The following is a 23472-nucleotide window of genomic DNA, read 5'->3' as shown; positions in this document are numbered from 1 at the left end:
TACTTATTTATTTATTTATTTATTTATTTATTTATATATTTATTTATTGATTTATCCATTCATTCATTCATTCATTTACAGGATACCTGCATTGCCTTGAAAGCATCATCGCAGAAGTGACACGTTTAGTATCACATTCTACACATTTTGCAGTGGCAAACAACAAACATATATGAAATAAGGTTAATATCATGTGAAACAATTGGTTAGCGTATTCAAAACTAACAGAGAGCTTTAAAAAAACTAGGATAACTATACAATATTGTAAACACAATCGGGAATAAAAATTATGAATATTATATACAGAAACATAGTTTTCAGGTAATCCGTTCCAATCTCGCATGGATTGTGGTAAGAAAGACACGGAAAGTTATTTTAGTTGCAACTATACCTGTGTGCTTTATTGAAGTGGTCCTGATAAAGATGCCCAGCACAGTAACGTTTTTAATTTATTGGCACTTTAAAAAGCATCGTAGTTACTAAAGAAGAACCATGCATGCAGCCTGATTTTGAAGTTTGTCTATTGCTTGTATCAAATGGTATGCAATTTATCAAAAATACAATGCACCTTGGTGACGTATGCGACTCTGTAATGTAAGACTAAAAAAAACCATTTATTTATTTATTTATTTATTTATTTACAGTACCTCAAAGGTTCAATGAAGGGGTTTTACATGAGGGGTGGGCTATTACAATCGGTTAAACGAGTAGATGCTCGATCGCTGCTTTGAAGTTGATTATACTGGAGTGGTGCGCAACGTGAGGAGGAAGGCCATTCCAATCTTGTGCGGTCTTGACAAAGAAGGATGAAAGGTGTGCAGTGGTGTGAGCTCTTGGTGGGTAAACAGCTTTCCTGTGATTGATGTGGTCTGAATGACGATGGGCTGGCTTGATGGTGGGAGTACGAGGCGATCCATGATAAAACTTGAAAAACAGGCACAGACGAGCTATACAGCGGCGTGACGAAAGGGTAGCGAGGTTAGCACGAGATTTAAGTTCGGTTACGCTTGACTGATATTAATAATCTGAAAAGATGAATCTTGCTGCCCGGCTTTGCACTGTTTCAAGTGTTTTAGTATTGTTACTCTGATGAGGGTCACAAACAGCACATGCGTATTCAAGTTTTGGTCTGATTAGTGTCTGATAAGCGAGTAGTTTGACAGGGGTAGGAGCTAGATGAAGGTTTCGGCGCAGACAGCCAAGAGCACGGTTCGCTTCGTTAGTAATGTGCGTTATGTGAAGGGACCATGTTAAATCAGAAGAAAAATGGACACCTAGATACTTGTATGTAGTTACGCATGAAATTTGAGTGTTGTTAATGAAGTATGCTGGAGATGGGTAGCACTGTCGGCGATGGAAAGAGACTAGTGACGTTTTGTTTGCGTTAAGGGACATTAACCACGTTGCACACCAGATTTCAATTTTATGAAGGTCAGATTGAAGTTCATGAACATCTGATGTGTTGTTAATTGGGCGATAAATGACACAATCATCGGCGAAAAGTCTGATGTTAGAAGAAATATTATTCGGCAAGTCGTTAATATATATGAGAAAAAGCAAAGGTCCTAGAACCGTGCCTTGAGGCACGCCTGAAATGACGGGGCGTAAAGACGAAGAAAGATTATTTGCGTAAACGAACTGCTGGCGGTTAGTTAAAAAGTCGCAAATCCAATTGAAAACTAAGGGGTCAAGGTTGAAACAAGAAAGTTTTAAGAACAAGCGTTTATGAGGAACTTTGTCAAAAGCTTTTTCGAAGTCTAAAAAGAGCGCGTCTACTGGTATATTTACATCAATGCTAGAGCTAATGTCATTAGTAAACAGAGCTAGTTGAGTGTCACACGAAACACCTTTCTGAAAGCCATGTTGGTTTTTATGAAAGAAATGAAGAGGTGCGAGAAAGTTGACTATGTGGGAATAGATTACGTGTTCCATTATTTTTGAGCATACACTTGTGAGCGAAATGGGACGATAGTTTTTGGGTGAATACGAGTTACCTTTCTTTGGGATTGGAATGACCTTGCCTACCTTCCAGTCTTGGGTCACCACTCCAGATGAGAGTGATTGCTGAAAAATGTTAGATAAAATCACACTTGTTACAATTTTAGTGTTATTCAATATTTTTGTGTTAATGCCATCTATACCCATTGATGAAGTAAGCTTTAACGAGTCGATTATCTTGGAAATACCATTGGCATGAAATACGATTTTCGACATGATCGGGTGGCATACAGGAAGGGCATGGGGAAGGTCACCGTCAGGTTCTATGGTGAATACAGAGTAGAAGGTTTCATTTATTACATGCGAAGTGTAGTGTTCAGGAATTGAAACATTTTGTTCGTCGCGTAGTGTAATGTTCGATGAAGGGGTAATAGACGATGGGTTAATTGTTTTCCAAAATTGCTTAGGATTTTTTCGGAGCATATCAGGTAAGGTAGAAGAATAGAAAGAACGCTTGGCTTTAGCTGCGAGAGAATCGAAAAGCTTTTCGGTTGTCTTGTATTTGTCCCACGCGTACTGGGTGTCTGAATGCTTAGCGGAGCGGAACTGGCGCTTCTTTTTATTTTTAAGACGTTTTAGTGAGGCGTTGAACCATGGAGATGTTGACCTTATGGTTAAGGTGACGGTGGGAACGTGAACTCTTATCAGGTGCTGTAGTTTGGTTTTAAATAGGTGCCAGTTTGTTTCGACAGTGCGCATAAAAAAATCGCTTAGAAAGGATTCAGAGAAAGCTGTTAGTTCATCGTTTATAGCTCTCTAATTGCCCTTATTGTATAATGTGATTGTTCTCTTAATTTTCTTGGGATTAGGTAAGTAGCACTGAAAGGTTGTCTGAAGAACAGAGTGATCGCTAATGGCAGATAAATATGACACTGTACTAAAATTATCAGGGTGAGACGTAAGCAATAGGTCTAGAATGTTGCAGGAGTGTTCTGTTTGTCGAGTAGGTTTAGAGATAAGTTGTGATAAGCCGAATGTTAAACAAGAGTTTAAGAAGTCACTTTCAGCGTTGTGTTTTGATGCAGTTAGTGCTACATTTGACCATGTTATTCCGGGGAAATTGAAGTCACCAAATAAAATAAGTGGGGCGTTTGGAAATGCAGTTGTGACGGAATAAATGGCATCATGGAAATGTTTTGTGAAAGACGTGTTGGCATCAGGTGGGCGGTAACGCACTCCGATTACAACAGGTGGATTAGACGCTTGGCAATGCACAAAAAAGATTTTTAAGGGAGAGGGTACATCAACTATGGAGCACTGAACACTGTTATGGGCGGCCATCTTGACACCACCACCACGTTTATTTTCTCGGTCGCGCCGAAAAATTACAAAATCAGGGTAACAGCACTGTAGTTCGGTGTCGGAAATGGATGAATTTAGCCAAGTTTTGGTTAGAACTACAAAATTGCAGTCAGTGGTATCTGTTATGTGTGAAAGTGAGTCGCGTTTGGGCAGGATACTTCTTATGTTCGTATATACGAAAGACAGAGCTGTGCGTGGAAGTTCTCGCTGAGAAGAGTCATGTGATTGCTACCGTGGCTATCGAATGACCTTCTGCTCAGTAGAATCAAAAAAGTAAGTAGTGTTATCGAGTATAAGTTTATCATAACGGAGCTTGAAAGGCTTGCGTTGAGTTCTACCAAATTCGACTAGCTTTTTGCGGGCAAGGCGAGTAGCTGGCGAGAAATCTGCTGTAATCTTGTAGTTGGTGCCCTTGAGTCGCGCGCTTCTTGATAATAAGCCCTCCTTATCTTTGAAGTGGGAAAATCGGACAATAAGGGGTCGATTGTTATTTGTGTGTGTGTGTGTGTGTGTGTGTGTGTGTGTGTGTGTGTGTGTGTGTGTGTGTGTGTGTGTGTGTGTGTGTGTGTGTGTGTGTGTGTGTGTGTGTGTGTGTGTGTGTGTGTGTGTGTGTGTGTGAGTTCATAATAGTATGTGTTATGGACATTCTGTGGATTTTGACATTTTTGTAATAACATTTCATGTATATTGTGCTTAGTCGTTTGTGTGTGTTGACTACTGTCCTTGTTGCATAGACACTCATTCTAAGCACGCATATTAGTAACGAGGCTCCCATAGGCAGAGTACCTGACATGCCTTTGCGTCATTCAGTGCCAACAATATAAGATACCTGATTATCGTGATAGCTTACCTCATTGATGGTAAATGTGACACAGACTGCATACACTTATAATGTCTCGTGCAAAGACGATATTAAATTTTTGGAGGGGATACTGACATGTTCTTTCGTTACTGAGCTTCACCGTTTAGTAAAGGTCCATAAAATAAACCACTAAGAAAGAACAACTTCGGACTCACCGTGCAAAGAATCACAAACAGTGAAGCTGATCGATCTTAAGTTCTTAACGGGGTCTTCTTGGCTAATATTAGGGCGTCCCTTGGCGAAGAGTGAGTTGAGCCAAATCACAGCGTGTCACGTATCGTGCTAGAATGCCCAAAATCAAGCGCGAGAAACTAACGTGCAAACCTGGATGAGGTCCCCGAGATAAAAGCGCGGAGTTTTCATCGCTTGTACTGGCTCGTGCCATGCCGGGCAAACTCGGCACCGCGGCAGACAGCCTCCGTCTGTGGGAGTGTCTTGGGGAAGATACTCTTAGGCTACTTTAGGATACTAAAAGGTGTACTGTCGATCCTTGAATGGGAGCGCCATACCACGGCGTTTTGAAGCTCGTTCCGGAGCCTTCGGTCTTTACATCAGTTTTTAGGACGTGTACGTAGGTGCGCGAAAGTGATAATCTCACTCATCACAGGAGTGCTGGTGACTGTGGAAGCTATAAGAGCGGAAAAATCAAGGAAATATGGCCACTCAAAGTGATGAAAGATTGTTGAACATGAAATATCGCTGGTGCCAATATTTAAGCGAAAAGACTTCTCTTCTCTGCTCCCCTCTTGGTGAAACGTTGGCTACAACAGAGCTTTTGTGCAGTGATTTCCCTGTGTTATATATAAATATGTGTAGACATATAGGGCGTTGAATGAGGTTTTTTGAAATTGCTTCCTGAAACATTATATGATATGAATATGAGGACCACCATGCTTCAAAACTCCTTATTATTTTTACAAACCGGTGTTGTTTAACGCGAAATATAATGTGTGTACATGGCTGCTATCAAATTCGCACCCTTCAAAATGTGGTCACAGTATAGTTGGCGGCATGATCCACTTCTCTGACTAAGAGCACAACACTTTGCCAGCTAAACTTATACCCCAGAAGATATATATAGCGGATTGCTCATACAGAGCTGAGCACATGATCACGTTCTCGCCACTCCTGGCAACAGCTTGTACAACGTTTAGCCCGTAGTTATTTATTACTCCTTCACAAGAGAAGTAGTAAAGAGTCCTGACGAAAGCGTATTTGCCGACGTGCCTGTTGCCACCTCACAACCACGTTCACCGCCGCATCACCCACGCGCTCATAAATCTGTTTCGAACGGGATCTCCGGGGTGTAAAATTTACACGTGTTATTGCTCGATTTTCTCTTCACACAGTTTCCGCACAGCTGTGCCTCTGGTAGTTACATCCTGCTCGGAAGCTGCACTCCAGAACGGCAGAGTTTGTTGTGAATTCGAGACTGCGTACCTTCGTGAAAGCTCACGTGTCTCTGTTCACAGCGGAACGAGCTTACAACTGTCGTTCCCAAATATTTTCATTTTCATTGAACACCCAAATATTTCAACTAGTGCATTTTGGTGCCCGAAAACAAAAAACGATGCTTATCGGTGTTGAGTATCTATATTTATCTTAATGGCAGAAAAAAAACGAAAAACTGCTGCTTTTCAAATATCATTCCGCACTTGGCATCAACGCGGTGTGCATTTTTCAACGAAACATGCACACTCATCACGTCATCGTATCTGCACACAGTCAACGATGAGAACTGAAGGCGCACGCATAGCTTGATCAACGCCATCCAGCAAGCGCTGCACTCCGCAACGATTGTCCTTCACGCACAGCCATACTCTTCAGCAGCGGTAAAGTAACTTCGAATTCAGCCCCCGTTTGCCACTCTCTTACGCAATCGAATACATCGCATTGCTATATACCTAAAGCCTTCATTGGTTGTAGAACTGCGTACGACTACTGCGGCAAAATTAGTGGCCGCATTCGTCAAGCGATAACAGCTTCCACAGATTTCGGGCATTAGTAACTGCACCTCAGGTATATTTTGTACAGGGTAGCCAGCCGGTCTAAAAAACTAGCTGACCTCCCTGTCCTTCCTCTTATTCTTTCCTCCTCCTCTTGCTCGAATTTTTTTCAGGGTCTTCCACCACAAACGACTGTTTTGATGCTAAACTGCTAGTTTTCGAAGTTTTAGGAATTCACTGAAACCATGTGACGACTTTGACATCGATATTTTGCGCAGCTAACTGACCTCCACCTCTGCGATGCAAATGAAATTTTGAACAAGTTACTTCGCTTACTTGACGTCTCCCACCGAGAACCCCTATTTGCAATAATTTCACGGTCTTGGAGAGACCGACATTGTAATGTTTCCCCAGATAATCGGTAAACATGTTGTAGGTTTCCTTAACGTTCCGCGTTAAATACGCAATTTTCATGGAGTTTTATGCTACCGATATCGTATGAACAGCACATGACAAAGCTGGGAATCATCTTAGCAGTGTTTTCCCATAAGGCATCAAAATGTGTGAAAAACAAACAGAAGTTCATCGCATACAAACTCCATATCAATGCACTGTCAGGTAGTTTACTGTTCTGTCCGTATATCCGCATTCGCACCTTTTACTTCCTTAAATCATGAAACCCTGCCAACTAGATCAACTTGCTCTGGTTTTTTTAAGCTGGAGTACTTATTCGTGTGTTTCAAAGCAGTTAAAATATTTATCTTTAGTAAAGAGTTTCTCCGTCTTTTTGTACGTCTGATTACATCTACGCTACGCCAGAATGCACTGTCCTCTTTCCTATAAGTCGCAAGATGGCTTTGCTAGTACACATTACATTCGAATAGTCCGTATCCACTCAACAGCAACTCTTACGCACGCGATTTGGGCTGAATAATTGTATCATGGCTTAGAGCATGTCGGAATTGTGCTCCTGGGCCCTGTTGTGATTGGCCTCCCTGGCATGGCGCGTAAAACACCTTCGGGCGTGTAAAACACCTTTGTTACTCTCCCCTAGCTGTCTTCAGTATTATTACAAGAAATTAAGTAAATATACTACTAGAAAATGGACTACAAATCTAACAATGAAGTTTCGTTGTAGAAAAAGAAGGGCCCACATACATATAGTAAACGTAGCGATAATCGCATCTTGTTGCAGATCTCGCAAACGTATAGCACCTCATTTTTAGCTGCTGTAATTAATTTTGCAGCGGAATCTTTTCACAATACGAGCCCATGCATTTATTTTTCGTTCTCTCGCTGCACCAAGCCCTCGTTTTTTGATCTACACAGGAAACCCGTTCTGCGTCGTCGTTTCCCCCGTCTTTCACGCCTTAGCTGATAACCAGGGACGTAGCGACTGTGGCAGTTGTTACAAACTGTTTTGCAATCGTTCCCACTACCACCCTTGTCACGCCAGCGGAACTGATCGACTCCTTTTCACTAGCATATAACTGCTGCTATTCCTCAGCGCTAGGTCTTCATGGTATCACGGCGCGTTTCGTAGTGTATCACTTTCCTGGCGAGCGATTCACTGCATTCCTGCTTCTTGTGGGGCGATAGGACAGTGCCTTAACGACACCTCTCACAAGGTGCGGCAAACTTGAAGGTCACCGTCAACGGCTTCTTCTGCCACACCCTGGCCATGGATCAAAACATCGGGTTCATGATAAGTCACATCAATCAATGAGTTGTAGGTAAGGAGTTATCTTTGCCCTTGCACACCATGACGCTTTCGCGGCGCATAGAGTATCAACGATATCACAGACAGTGCATGTTGTTGTCGTATTTGCATCGTATTGATGAATTAGCCAATGCATCTTGAGAGATGTACAATTGCTCTAAATATTGATAGGCCAGCAGCAATTAGAGCTAGTAAAAATACATTATCAACTAAAGCTACTGTCAAGTCACCTGAAAGGGTGAAGTGCACTCTTTCATTTCTCAGTCGTCGTGCGTGTTGTTTCGATTTTTTTTCTTCTGTATATGGCCACCACAGTCTGCTTCAAAAGTTCCATTCAGGACTGCGGAAGTTACAGAGCATATCAGTCAATACGAAGGGCAATTCGTATTGACTGATTATTGACTGATTCATTCACGCCACGTCGTCTGCCCACCGTTTTCAAAGGCCGGTTTATTAACTTAAAGACTACGAAACCAGGAATGACACCGCGAACTTGAGAAAATGTGAATTAGGCTACTTAGATTGGTAGAAGCTCATGCCGGAGGATAACTTCACTTTGTGGTTGTGTCGCTTTGCCCCGAGTGTCCAATCTTGCAATAGGGAGACGTGCACATTCTGAACGACGCCGTCTCCACAAGAACAGACGTTCTCCGACGGCATTTTTGAATTTACAAATCGTCCTTCAACATTTTTTTTTTCATTTTTCCCTCTTTGAAAGCCACTCCAATGAAACTGATGCGCGCACGCTCGGTAGCACAGCCGATAATTCACGGCTCCCATTGATGCGCGTGTTTGGGTGCGACGTAGAGAACGACGTTATTGCACGGAGCACCCAATGGAGGCCTTTAGCGTTTCTCATGGTGAATGAGTTTTCGTTACGCCTAGCCATATACAGTTTTCGCTGTAAAAAATGGGATAGATGAGCTGTAAGTGTGCAAACATGGGTGCTGTAGATATCACACCATTATATTTGATCAACAGTCCTACAACCCTACTCTCATTGGGAACACGTCCCGGCAATAACAACCACACCATCGTTACGAAGTCGTCAAGCAATTTTTAGGTAACAGTCTTTCGGTCGTTTTGATGATTCGTTCTACGTTTCGTAAATACTCTGTTTGCAGCATATATTTTTAGACATAATATAATACTGTTCATTCTTTGTCCTTTTCAAAATGGAAAAGTCTTATTATACTGTCAGTGCAAGTCAACGGTCAATGAACGTTTCTTCCTGTGCAATGTCCTCCTAATTAGGCGCGTCCTATATGTAGTTTAGCCGTATCCGAACGCAAAATGTGGTCAGGTGGCTGATAAGTTAATCAGTGGCCAAAGCGCCACCAGCAAACGTTATGGACAGCGTGAACCACCGAGTCTACTGAGATAAGTCAACTGGTCGACAAGTGAACTTCGCAGTCACGTAGCAAAAAGCTGTGATACAGAGTAGTGGTGCGGGAGTCATGCTAAAGCTTCGAACTGGGCTAAAATACAGCAAGCTTTTCGTAAGTCATTGTTTGTAGCTATTGAGCAGCCGGCGACATAATATGTTCAACGTGACGAATAGTTAAAGATTTCTCTTGCGAATGGTCCTATGGAGTAACGATGACGATATTTATATCGCGAGAACAGAACGACGACAAAGAGACAAAAAGGACACGAAGGAGACTTCTTGTCTTTTTGTCGTCGTTCTGTTCTCACGCTCTAACTATCGTCATGTCATACAAACTAGCCCAAGCTGCCACACTCCTATGGAGTAAGTTTTGCGAGAAGAGGCCCTAAGCCTGAGGTCAAGCGGAGTCGTCTTTTTTCAAATATATCAATTTTTTTCTGTGGGCTCTCGTTTTTGCTACGACAGTACGACACATGGCGTACCGTCAAGCTTAGACCCCTCACTCTATCGAAGGCGTCGCATTTCGGCCTGATGATCGTTCACAAAATATAATATTGCGTTTTTTTCGGTTGCGCCCATCATTACATCTGATTGCCACTCTTTGTCCGTTAAGTTATACTACCAGTCTTCTTCAATGATATGATTTTCATTTACTAAACTCCTTAAACAAGTGTCCTTGAAATCCTTGAAGGTGCGCCACCCCTTCATTAATTTACGCGTTTTAATGTGACAGCGTTAAAGAGCTCGTTTTGCATAAATTCAAACGTCTGCATCGATGTCGCTGGCTGTGAGAGAAAAATTACCATCTTATGCGTGACCAAAACATCTAGAATGATGCAAACAAAATAAATAAATAACAAAAATATTTGAACAGAGTGGGAACCCAACCAGGGTCGTTTGGGTTCAATTGTGGATCAAACCCGAGTCGTTTGCGTGACAAGCGGATGTTCTACGACGTGGTCATGGCTCTGCTTGTGAAAACAGTGAAAATAACCTCCTCTGCTCGTAAATGCAGCGAAAGTACCTTTCATGCTTTACAAACACACGCGTCCTGTATGAATGCTTCACAATGCAACATGAAATATTGCAGTGATAATGCGTGGTACAAGCGTTCCTTGCCAACGGGCGTCAGAAAATGTGATTATCATTATGGCTCTGTGGTGGAAAGCCGCTACCCCACAACAAAAGGCACACATACTACGGCGCATTTTCCCTTGAGACAACGTAGTGGGTGCAGAGCAAATTCAAAAATGTTTCATGAACTAAGTGTTTGAAGTATACGCTAGGAACGTGACGTCGCTATTGCGTTCAACTCCTAAAAATGAAGCTTTAGGGTCCCCTATCTTTTTTTTTTTTTTGCTACACACCTTCATTCCCTTTGGCCAGATTAAAATTGTGCAATTGCCCCCACTTGTACGCGTCCCGTAAATGTGACTTTTATGTCGCGACATGGAAAAACATTCTTTCAACTACCACGGTGGGCTCTCAAATTTATATTCATTGATTGATATGTGTACTTTAACGTTGCAAAACCACCATATGATTATGAGAGACGCTGTAGTGGAGGCTCTGGAAATTTGGACCACCTAGGGAATTTTTTTCACGTGCAACCAAACCTGAGCACACGGGCCTACGCAGCATTTTCACCTCCATCGGGAATGCAGCCACCACAACCGGCAATAGATCCCGCGACCTGCGGGTCAGCAGCCGAGTACCTTAACCACTAGACCGCCGCGTTGGGGCGCTCTCAAATTTATTTTGTTTACTCACCCATCAAACGGTGATCATTCTGGCTATACAGTACCCTTGGTGAATGCATATATCCCAGACCTTAAGCTGTTTTATTATCCGCCACAACTGTCTTGTGGTCATTGTGCACGACTGCTGACCAGAATCGAATGCAGTCTTGCGGATGCACTTTCTAAAAATGCGAAGATGCTTGAGGTTAGAAAAGACCCACACGGTGAAAATTCAGGAGTCCTCTACTATGGCGTACCTTACAATTTTACGATTGTGCCGGGTCATTAGCACATAAAACACCGACAATTACCATTTCAGCTGTCTTATTGCATATACCTTCTATCACTGTTTAGGTTGCTTTTTTGTACTCTGAACATCTGTGATTGGTTATAGTCTTGATGATTATTCGTTATACTCATTCTATGCCTCTGAAGCTCCGCAATATATCACCAAGGAGTATTAACGCGAAAGCGTTGACAAGCTCGTTTCTCTAAAATTCTTGTATTGGTGTCAGTGTCGTTGGCAGCGAGAAAAAAAGCAGCGTTGCCCGTGAGCGAGAAATAGAGAAAGATGCAATTAAAGTCTGTTTGAACGGGGATTGAATTCTGCATGGCAGTACACCTTGTCCGGCTAATCGGTTCTTGTTCAATTAGAAGCCAGAGTTGTGGCTATTTGGCGCAAAGAAATAGCGAGGAATAGCGCTCAACCCCCTTGATCTTTCTCTCGTCATTTCTTGGCACGAAATGGGCCCTACTGTGGCTTCTGAGTGAATTCTATAGGGCAAGCAGGTGTTCTATAATAGAGCCAGGCCCTTGCTTAAAAACTTCTTTGGAAGAAAAACATTATATGAATGTCATGTAGTCAGCTACGCAATATTACATGTGTAATGTTGTGTAGCAGAAGCGTACATTGCGCCAGGCGTTAAAGCATATATGAATAGCGCAACGAACCGCTGTTCCAAGAACCCATGCATTCGTTACAAAGCATTCAGATATACTTTGTCATCATTAACGACAAAAACATCAACAAACTGAGCAGCTGCGTAGTTTATCGTGTTGCCTAGCGGGCACGTAATGGGCCCCTTCGCTGATTCGCAGAAGGATTATATCATAGTGCGAGATCCGCAGCTTTACTTGCAGTAGGAATATGATCCTTTGAAACGGTCGATTTCCGGTGCACAAACGTTCACTTTTCTTGCATCGCGGTTCAGGCATCCACAGAGGACCGAAGCCAGTTTAGCAGTTAGCAAGGTCATTTGCATGGGGACCGACTACGCTGTTGCGTTATGATCTTGATGACGAAACTCAAGCGTCATTCATATTTCTTTCCTATTTTCGGTATTGTACCGTGCCATTATAGTGAGCTCATGACAACAGTTGATTCTCTTGTTCATATTATAACGTAAATGCCTAGTTTCATGACTGAGACGTGTCTATAGTTTCATGGCTTTGTTCGGTTGCTCTGTTAGCCCCCAGAGGAGGACATGTGATGCGGGTTGACATTATTAGGACCACTAATTTACTCTTTTGATAAGTCCAATCGTCAGTCTGCGCTTATTTGCCTTGCATCTTCGTGTCTCGGCTGACCACGCAGTTTGACCAAAACGAACTCTTACCAACTTGCCCAACTTTCCAGGCTGCTAAAGTGAACTCAAACATTAAAGTCGATGAAGAGTGAACACCGGAAATCATAAGCGATTCAAGATACATTAAAATGATTCAGATGAGTGAAGTGCGACTAAAGTATTTTGAGTTCCTGTCAGAACATACACTTCACTCTGAGTGTTATCAGCCCCGAGAACGAACACTGCGTCACTGCGGTCGTGGCGATGTGACGTCACGGCAAGCACTCGCCTACGCCGCCAACACTTGCCGCCTTTTTTTTCACCTCCCGTTTACTCGCTCTAGCGATACGATGGTGATTACTTCTCAATTTCGTGACGCCAGGGTCTCAAAGCACAACGTGGAAGGTTTCACAACTGGTGAAAGTTATTCGAACTGTAGAAATTTCCAATTTAGCTCAGCACACAGCCCTCAAAACAGAAGAATTGCTGTGAAATTCTGTTCACCTGACCCACGAGTCTGCGTTATGCCCAGTCACGCATACCATTGAGTGCGAAAGGATCAATAATATACGAGCAACATTTCAGATACTATTAAAGAAGGCAGTCTCGGCACCAGCCTTTGCGTCAAGGCTGTGGTGCCCATGCACGTCTATCAAGGCCATTTGAAACAAGCCGATATGCATGGCTTGATCTCCAGCCTTTCCGACTGAAACGTGTTATCTTCTGTACTTTCTCACATTTATTCAGTCATTTCGTGAGAGCGTTGGCCCCTAGACGTGGTAGCCCCTGATACAGGCGATAAGTAACGAGATTTCGTACATGATTCGCAAGAGCAAGAGCACACTCGTGTGCTGACTCCGTCTGCCTCGCTGATTGCCCAGAGATGCATAAACACTATTAGTCTTATCTGTGCGATCAAGTATTGCGTATCACATGATATATATTTGTTCAAAAAGAAGGCTTGGCGATGATCGCACAATCGCTGACCTTGTCGCTCCTCGGCGATACTATACAGAATTACAGGGTCGACGGTCATGTGATATTGAAAATGGCAAAGGTGCGCTCTGATGAATGCTAGCGTGTCATCGCGACATCGATGGAAATGATTGAAAGATCACTTGCATTTCATAGTATTATACTACTTAACACTTAATGTATACATTAAAACGCGCCATATATAGGAAGGCTTTAATCGTAGGTGCAGCCGCGATGAAGATGGGGTTCCCCGCAACTCCAGCGCAAAGAAAAGAAAGAAGAAAATCACGTGCGTGGCCAAGTCTGCCGAGAAGGGATGTGCAAGAGTTCATTTAGGATCAGAGAGCTTTCGGTTGAGCCAACGGCAACATGGGATGACTTCTGCCGGCCACCCCTGCTTGGGAAAATGGAACGTACTTGGTATTCTCGCATTCGGCCTGCTCGGGAACAACATCGCGGCTTGTCTCGGTTTTGCCAGTTTTGCCGTACCGGTCACCGGACACTTGTGCTAATTCTTTTCCGTTTCTACTGTAGTTGAGTGCCGATAGAAAATGAATCTCCTACAATGTCAGTGGGAACGATAAATTTTCTCAGACGCTATATAGGGGCTAATCTGCAAAATGTGTGGAAAAGTCATTTACGAAATTAGCGAGACTCTCATTTTTCTCGTGCTGTTAATGGCAGGCATATACTAAGCGAAATTATTGACCTTATGTGTAGTTTGCGATTTCTGCGGTACAAGTAGTCCGCCGCAGTGGATCAGTGATCGAGGTGCTCGGCTGATGACAAAAAGGTCGTGGATTCGATCCCAGCCGTGGCTGTAAGATGTCGGGGGAGGGGAAATGGTGAAGGCCCGTGTAGTGGCGATGTCAGTCCACGCAGAAGAACAGCAGATGGTCGAAGTATCCGGCACCCTCAACTTGGGCGTCTCTCATGATAGTGTCGTGGTTTTGGGAAGTAAACCCTAAGATGATATTATTATTCAGCGATGCGAATTTCAACACTTCTTTGGCTGTTCTGTTTTCCGGTTATCTGACTAATTTGCTGTGAAAACGATGAGGTGTGTATTATATTTTCTGCACCATTTTCGCAAGTTCTTCATCGCCCCCTCCCCACCAAAAAAAGTTACTTGTACTCAAAAACAAGCATGAACAAGTAACAAAAAACATATAGCAAACTGACACCAATGAAGAAAACTGTGGCTTGACAATGGACCGTTCGCTTGCACGGCTTGAATTTGCAATAGTACGTTGACACGCACATATTTCAGTCCAACGCCCCGCCGTGGTGGTCTAGGGGCTAAGGTACTCGGCTGCTGACCCGCAGGTCGCGGGATCAAATCCCGGCTGCAGGGGCTGCATTTCCGATGGAGGCGGAAATGTTGTAGGCCCGTGTACTCAGATTTGGGTGCACGTTAAAGAACCCCAGGTGGTCGACATTTCCGGGGCCCTCCACTACGGCGTCTCTCATAATCATATGGTGGTTTTGGGACATTGAATCCCACATATCAATCAATCAATTTCAGTCCAAGTTTTGCCCACAGCATACGGATCAACATATCACATTGTGCACATCTGCACATGGCTGTTCATTACAAGCGCTTATCTAGTTGAGTCTCCTCTAATAAGGGATTTATATCTGAAAGGTCGCGGGATCAGATCCCGGCTGCAGCGGCTACATTTTTGATGAAGGTTAAAATGTGTGAGGCCCGTCTACTTAGATTTAGGGGCATATTTATCCAGAAAAAAATGTGGCCAACGTTCTTATCTACATCACCAAAACAGCAATAAGGACGCGTAGAAAAAAAAATAGGATTGATAAACAAATTGGGTGTTGATTCAGCACTTTTTTGTTTTATTTCGAAAGCTTGCTGTTAGGAAAAGCAAAAGACAATTCAGTGTTTCCTCTCATGTTTTATATCTTAGTAACGAGCTTGAAAAAGGTAAGCGCATGACTTCCCTTCCCCCCACACTTTTTTTCTTCTTGTGGTGCCTTCGTAGATAACTAAAGGGACTGACAACTCACTTTTTTATCCAGTTTTTTGCTGCGTGACAGAAAGCTTACCCTTCGTAATTATCATAGCTGCAGTAGTTAATTCAAAGAGCTCGTAGTCATTTTGTAAGCAGTATTTTTCGCTCTGAAAAGCTTTCAACACGGTAGTGCCTTTTCATCAGGCAACGGTGAGTATTGATAGCGATGCCTGTAGCCTTTCTGGTGGCGTAAGCATGGTGTCGTTGTTCTTACTTCGCAGGATTTCCTGGAACTATGATTAAGCCCGTTCATTCTGCGGTTTACAACTATTTTTTTTCAATATCACAAGCCGTTAAAATGAGACGGTGTGGCTCTGTAGAGATTTCCTTCATTTGTACCGCGTCGCCAAGCCAAGTAATCGAAAACGGAACTGCGCATATGTCGCGCAAAGCAGCGCCACTTTAATGCGTACTATTAATGCAAGCTTGTACGTATACCTTTATAAAATACTATTTTTTGCCATGAAGAATCAAATAATATTGCCGTGACGTGAAAATAACAGAATACAGGACGACCGTGCGACCAGGAAAAACAAGGTCTGTATTAACAGAACAAAAGAGCAGCCACTTCGACATCGTCTTCCTCGGAGCAACCGTGGGTGCTGCTCATGCTCATCACTTCGTTGTCGACTGTGTTCTTGCCCGGCCTTTAACTATTAGATTAGCCTCCAAAAGGTTGACTAATTAACCAGTTTCATTATCCTAACTTGTCCACGTAGTTATATATGTATAAAATCAGATTATTGCTCTATTCTGAGAATAAATTCGTTTATGTAAATATTTGTATTGAAACGGGTTGTTGAACAAGCAGGCGAACTCGGCGAAGGAGAGCTTTATTTAGCGCAAGGGCTAACTGAACGCAAGCCTGCGATCACAGCAAGTCTTCTTCTTTTCCTATCCTCGAGCTCCATGCCCACTACCCTCGTTACAATCACCCCCGGCCGATGAGGGAGCCATCCTGGCGACCTAAGGACAGGTGTAGACAGAAGGGTCATGGTATGGCTTGATCCTAGAGATGTGTACGATTTCTTTTCCCCGACGGCGCTTGTCCGGAGATGCATCCAACGGCTCGACAAGGTAGTTGACAGGGGATGTTTGGCACACAACTCGATAAGGGCCATGGTACCTGGACGAAAGCTTGTGGGAGAGTCTTGGAGTAGTAGAAGGAATCCATAGCCACACCAGTGAGTTCGGAGCAAAGCTCATATGTTTGGTTGACGCGTCGTGGCGATGTTTTTGGCGCGTCTGGTCATGTGACGTGAACGCACGAGCAAGCTTCCGACATTCTTCAGCGTGTGCTGCTGCTCGAGAAACGGTAGTCATCTCTGAAGGGTCCGGTCGATAAGGAAGAATGGTATCCATTGTTGATGATGGCTCGTGTCCATAAAGAAGGAAGAAAGGCGAAAATCCAGTGGTGCTTTGCGTTGCAGTGTTGTAAGCACATGTCACAAAAGGGAGTATGCTATCCCAATTTGACTGGTCGGATGAAGCGTACTTGGCCAGCATATCCCCAAGTGTACGATTAAAACGCTCTGTCATCCCATTAGTTTGCGGGTGATAGGCTGTGGTAGTGCGGTGTATGATGCGACACTCGCTCAACAACGCTTTGATGGCATCGGAGAGAGAAACGCGGCCACGGTCGCTTAGTAACTCCCGAGGTGCTCCATGCCTTAAAACCAGGTTTTGCAGTATAAAACACGCAACGTCTTTTGCGGTAGCAGAAGGTAACGCAGCTGTTTCAGCGTACCGCGTTAGGTGGTCGATAGCGACAATGACCCAGCGGTTGCTACTCGAAGTATAGGGAAGCGGACCGCAAAGGTCGATTCCGACACGATCGAAAGCTCGTGCTGGACATGGCAACGGCTGCAAGGGACCTGTGGCATGTTCAGTGGGAATTTTGCGTCGCTGGCACGTAAGGCAAGACCTTACGTAACGGCGAACGAAACGGTACATACCGCGCCAGTAGTACCGCAGCTGCAAGCGGGTGTATGTTTTTAACACACCAGCGTGGCCACATTGCGGATCATCGTGGAACGTGGCACAGATGTCAGAGCGCAGATGTCGGGGGATCACGAGCAACCACTTACGGCCGATCGAGCTGTAGTTTCGGCGGTAAAGCAGGTTATCCCGAATAGCGAAGTGTCCTGCTTGACGGCGAAGCGTCCTGGAAACTGGAGCGGGCGTCCGGTTTGAGAGAAAGTCCAAAAGAGAAGAAATCCAAGCATCTTTGCGTTGCTCGGAAGGCATGTCCGAGATGCTGATGGCCAAGGCAGCACTAGTGGAGATAGGCGAGCCGACAGGCTCTGAAGCCAATGGTGAACGTGACAGGGCATCGGCGTCGGAATGCTTCCGGCCAGAACGGTAGATAACACGGATATCGAACTCCTGTAACCGCAATGCCCAACGAGCGAGCCGACCATTAGGATCTTTTAGTGAAGATAACCAGCAAAGCGCATGGTGGTCTGTTACAATATCAAACGGACGTCCATATAAATAAGGCCGAAATTTTCCGATTGCCCAAATAATGGCGAGGCACTCCTTTTCAGTTACACTGTAATTCTTCTCGGCTTTACTGAGGGTGCGGCTGGCATAGGCAACGACGTACTCGTCAAAGCCCTCCTTGCGTTGGGCCAGTATGGCCCCTAGCCCGACACCACCAGCGTCCGTATGAAGCTCCGTTGGAGCAGATGGATCGAAATGTCGGAGTATGGGAGGCGTGGTGAGGAGCCGTCGGAGTTCCTGAAAAGCATCATCACACGCCTGCGACCACGCTGACAAGTCAGAACTTCTGGCAAGAAGATTGGTCAAGGGGGCGATAATGGAGGCGAAATTGCGGACGTAGCGCCGGAAGTAAGAACATAGGCCGATGAAGCTTCGAAGCTTTTTGATGGTGGTTGGCTTTGGGAACGCCGCGACTGCATTAAGTTTCGTAGGGTCCGGGAGAATGCCGTCCTTAGAAACCACATGGCCAAGAATTACAAGCTTGCGAGCGCCGAAGTGGCATTTCTTCAAGTTAAGTTGAAGTCGCGCCATGGAAAGGCACGTAAGAACTTGCTCGAGGCGGCTGAGGTGGGTCGCAAAGTCGCTTGAAAATACCACAATGTCATCCAAATAACAGAGGCACGTTTTCTATTTCAGACCTCGCAAGACGGTATCCATCATCCTTTCGAATGTGGCAGGCGCATTGCAGAGGCCAAAGGGCATAACGGTGAATTCATATAGTCCATCCGGTGTTACAAAGGCTGTCTTCGGGCGGTCACCCTCTGCCATGGGCACCTGCCAGTAGCCAGAGCGTAAATCTAATGAAGAAAAGAACTCTGCTCCTTGTAGGCAGTCCAAAGCATCATCGATGCGCGGCAGAGGGTATACGTCTTTGCGCGTTATCTTGTTGAGTCGGCGGTAGTCAACGCAGAAGCGGATGTATCCGTCTTTTTTCCTGACGAGAACAACCGGTGAAGCCCAGGGACTGTTGGAGGGCTCGATAATGCCCCGTTTCAACATGTCGTCTACTTGTTTGTCGATGACACGGCGTTCAGCAGATGACACACGGTACGGACGCTGCCTTAGCGGGGCTTGTTGACCGGTGTCAATACGGTGAACGACCGCAGAGGTTCGGCTTAAGCCTGACTGGCCACGATCGAATGAAGAACGAAAGCGGAGAAGAAGATTTATAATCTCTTCGCGCTGAGTTGGTGCGAGCTCAGAGTCGATGGCATCCGAGAATACGTCCAGAGCATCATTAAGCGCGTTGGTAGGAGTGACAGCACCAATTGGGAGCGAAACCGCGGAATCGGGTATAGTAGCCGGAAGAATGCACTCGTAAAGTTCGTAGCTTCCCAGGCATTCTCCACGTAGTAGGGATGACGGGCTGTGCGACGGATTGCAAACATAAATGGCAGCATGACCAATGCGAAAAATGACGACGGCAAACGGAAGCATGATATTTCGACGGCACGCAGATGGGACCGATGGCATAAACAACACAGGCGATTTCGGAGGGGAGGCACACGACACCGAGACAACAACAGCTGAGAAAGGCGCAATGTCAACGTCAGAAGCAGCAAACACTCTACACGAAGCACCATCGTCGGGGTCATAGCACGGCACAGACAACGCGAGTTCAGAACGAGCACAGTCGACCAAAGCAGAATTTGACGAAAGGAAGTCCCACCCAAGGATAACGTCATGCGAAGAACGGAATAAAACTACAAATGTGACGACGTACATCGCACCTTGAATGACGACTCGTGCGGTGCACAAAGCTGAAGGCTGAATATGATGGGACGTAGCTGTCTGCAAAGATAGGTCGGTAAGTTGTGTGGTCACTTTCTTCAAGTTTCGGCACAGTTTCTCGCTAATTACAGATACGGCAGCTCCAGTGTCAACAAGTCCGTGCACCTTAATGCCATCAATATAGAGTTCGATTTCGTTCGGGGGACAGCAGTTAGGTCTTGAAATTTTCGCTGCCAACGCAGTTCTTGCCTCCGGAACTGCGCCCGTCAGTTTTCCCCTCGCGGTGGGCTGTTGCGACGTAACATCGGAGAAATAGATCGACGACGAGGAGAAGGTGAACGGCTTGCGCCGGATGGTCGGCGACCGGGACGTACGTCTAGAGGTGGATTGGCAGGAACGGGATATCGCGGCTGAGTGGGCATGGTGGGCATGTAATGTGAGGTCCCTGCATTGTCGTGAGAAGGGAAGCTGCGACGACGGCAGTGACGAGCTACGTGGCCTGGGATGCCACATGAAAAACATATCGGCCGATTATCTGGAGTGCGCCATTGGCTGACGAAAGGGGCACTGTTCGCTGAATAAGGTACCGTAAATGGTCGTGCAGGCGGCGGCGTCATATAATCGTTCTGACCTGTTTCATATACAGCCGGAGACGGGACGGTCAGCGAGCGGGAAGGTGGCGTCGACGAATAAACGTGGCGAGTAGCTTCGTAGATGGCCGGAGAGCTGGCGCACGTGGTTGAGCAACTGCGGCTGCATAGGTTAGTGGTGCAGTAACAGTTGGGGAAGCCTGAGCTGGCGGCAATGCTTCGGCAACTTGCGATCGAATGACCTGGCAAAGCGAAGGCGACAAGGGTGCCATCGGCTCGGTAGTTCTTGTGATTATAGATAGCTGCCGGGCGACCTCCTCGCGTATGAATTGCTTTATGACTGGTATCAACGCAGAGTGGTCGGCGGTGTCATGGCGATAGTCGAGAGATGAGATGTCCGCGGTGTCTTGAGCAGCGCAACGTGTAGAAGCGCGCTGCCTACGCAGCTCATCATAGCTTTAGCAGAGCTGAATCACCTCGGCGACCGTCTGGGGAATCTTCGCAGCCAGCATTTAGAACGCACCGTCGTCGATTCCTTTCATGATGTTCTTGATCTTGCCTGCCTCGTCCAGAGTCGAATCGACGAGCTTGCAGAGAAATAGCACATCTTCGATGTAGCTCGTGAAAGTTTCATCTGCTCTCTGTACTCTGCCCCGCAAGCGCTGTTCAGCACGAAGGCGGCGGACAGCAGGACGGCCAAAGACTTCCGCGAAGGTTTTCGCCAATTCCGACCAGGTACTGAAATCACTTTGATGATTTCTGTACCATAGTTTTGCCACGTTGGTCAGGTAAAAACTCACATTTGTGAGCTTATCGGCTGCGTTCCACTTATTGACGGCGCTCACCAGTTCATACTCGGCAATCCAGTTGTCCACATCTTGGTCCTCTGTGCCACCAAATATGGGGGGGTCGCGCTGCCGGAGAGCGCCAGCGCAGAAGACAGGCACAGGTGCGAGATCTGGAGTAGCAGCATGAGATGGCCCCGGATCAGTCATTGTAGGAGGTCGTTGGAGTGTGCGGCTGCGAAGTTCCAGGGTGAGGACCAGATGTGCCCAGCACTTCCACCACTTGAAACGGGTTGTTGAACAAGCAGGCGAACTCGGCGAAGGAGAGCTTTATTTAGCGCAAGGGCTAACTGAACGCAAGCCTGCGATCACAGCAAGTCTTCTTCTTTTCCTATCCTCGAGCTCCATGCCCACTACCCTCGTTACAGTATGCATTACATTAAGCACCACACTTTCCTAGGCTATTGGTAATCTTTCTGTTATACCTCCATCATTCCAAATCTGAACATTAAATTTCAAAACCACTCGATTCTTGGCCAATCCCCCACAGTGGGTATGCGCCACTAATAATAGGAGAACAACAACAACAACAACATTAGCCTCCCATTCAAGAAAGCATCGTCCCGATGTTTTACGATCAAAGTGGTTTGTACTCATTGAAAACGCATAAGTTCATTCGGAGAAATAAGGTTTCATCCGAACAACGCGCACAACTTCTGGAGCACACCTTCGACGCCCTAAGGAGTGCGCAGTGTCAGGAACAACCTCATAATTAATGTCACTGAGACGTCGTAGAACTTGATAAGGCCCGAAGTACCGTCTTAACAGTTTTTCTGAGAGGCCACAGCACCGAATAGGAGTCCATATCCAAACTTTCTCTCCTGGCTCGTATGAGACTAGTCAGTGACGAAGGTTGTACCGTCTTGAATCATAGTCCTGCTGGCGACTAATACGTAGGCGTGCAAGTTGCCGGGCTTCTTCGGCAAGCTGGGTGATATAATCAGCATCCGTTTCGACGTTTTCGCACTGGTGCGGCAGCATGACATACAGCATAGTGATGACTTCACGATGATGAAGAAGGCGGAATGGCGTTGTTGTTGTTTCTTTATGAGCCCTGTTATGTAGGCGAACGTGACATACGGCAGGATCTTGTCCCAAATTTTATGCTCCACATCGACGTACACGCAGAGTATATCCGCAAGTGTCTTGTTGAGGCGCTCCGTAAGACCATTCGCTTGCGGATTATACGCCGTTGTTCGCCGATGGGATATGCCACTAAGTCTTAAAACTGTCTGTAATAGTTCGGCGGCGAATGCAGTTCCCTTGTCAGTAATCACCACTGACGGAGTGTTATGCCTCAGCACCACATTCTCCACGAAAAATCGGGCTGCTTCACATGACATGCCTCTATCCAGAGCATTGGTTTCGGCGTAACGAGTGAGGTAGTCGGTGGCCACTATACTCCATTTGCGACCTGCCGATGAGGTGAGAAATGGGCCCAAAAGATCCATTCCGACTTGTGCGAATAGAGTAACGGCACGCTAATAGGATGGAGGAGGCCTGCTGGTTTGACGGGTGGGACTTTTCTGCGCTGGCAATCAAGGCACGTCCGAACTTAGTGTTGAACGGTCACCGTCAGTCTTGGCCAGTAGTACTTCTGCCTCACTCTGCACAGCGTACGCGTGTAACCCAAGTGGCTGGATGTTGGTTGATCGTGGCATGCCTGTAACGTTTCACCCATTAGAGATGTTGGCATGACGAGTAAGTAGTCGTTTCCGTGTGACGTGAAGTTCATCTTATACAGGACGTCGTTGCACAAGCAAACTGAAGAAAGCCCTCTCGCAAACAGCCTAGGTACAGCTGAAGTGTGCCCCTCCAAAAAACGAAACAAGGGTTCTAGTTCCGGGTCGTCTAGTTGCAGATGTGCGACAGTAGCGGTGTTTACAACTACAAAAAAGGCTGTATCGTCATCTTCTGCCGTTTCAGGTTCGTATGGCGCACGAGAAAGGCAATCGGCGCCTGAATGTCGCTTCCCTGATCTGTAGACCACCGTCATGTTAAATTCTTGAAGCTTCAGGCTCCAGCGCGCCAACCGTTCTAAAGGGTCTTTTAAATTTGTCAGCCAGCAGAGGGAGTGATGGTCGCTGACAACATTAAAAGGACGACCATACAGATATGGGCGGAATTTCATAACAGCCCACACTACCGCAAGGCACTCTTTTTTCGGGGTGGAATAATTTTCCTCCACACGTGAAAGAGTTGCGTAAGCAATTACTCATTCAGCGCCATCCTGCCACTGCACGAGTACAGCTCCTGAGCCGACATTGCAAGCGTCGGTGT

The 23472-nt window shown here is 45.7% G+C and overlaps 1 protein-coding gene across 10 annotated transcripts in view; it reads left to right on the top strand.

Annotated features, from left to right (window-relative positions):
• The first annotated feature begins 7526 nt into the window (after positions 1-7526).
• LOC119178365 (calcitonin gene-related peptide type 1 receptor) overlaps positions 7527-23472 on the top strand; it is a 90310-nt gene continuing 74364 nt past the window's right edge. For 6 of the 10 annotated variants that reach the window (XR_012893930.1, XR_012893929.1, XM_075887486.1 and 3 more), the window contains exon 1: positions 7529-7841. Coding sequence is in view for 7 of the 10 variants with exons in the window: in XM_075887486.1 (XP_075743601.1) it covers positions 7831-7841 (11 nt within the window). In the remaining 3 variants the exon portion in view is untranslated. Of the gene's footprint in view, positions 7842-23472 lie in introns of all 10 variants that reach the window. The other 4 variants (XM_075887480.1, XM_075887488.1, XM_075887490.1 and 1 more) reach the window with 2 other exon arrangements.

Source organism: Rhipicephalus microplus, chromosome 1 (assembly GCF_043290135.1).
Source record: "Rhipicephalus microplus isolate Deutch F79 chromosome 1, USDA_Rmic, whole genome shotgun sequence".
Taxonomy (NCBI): Eukaryota; Metazoa; Arthropoda; class Arachnida; order Ixodida; family Ixodidae; genus Rhipicephalus; species Rhipicephalus microplus.
This window is presented reverse-complemented; position numbering and strand designations above follow the sequence as displayed.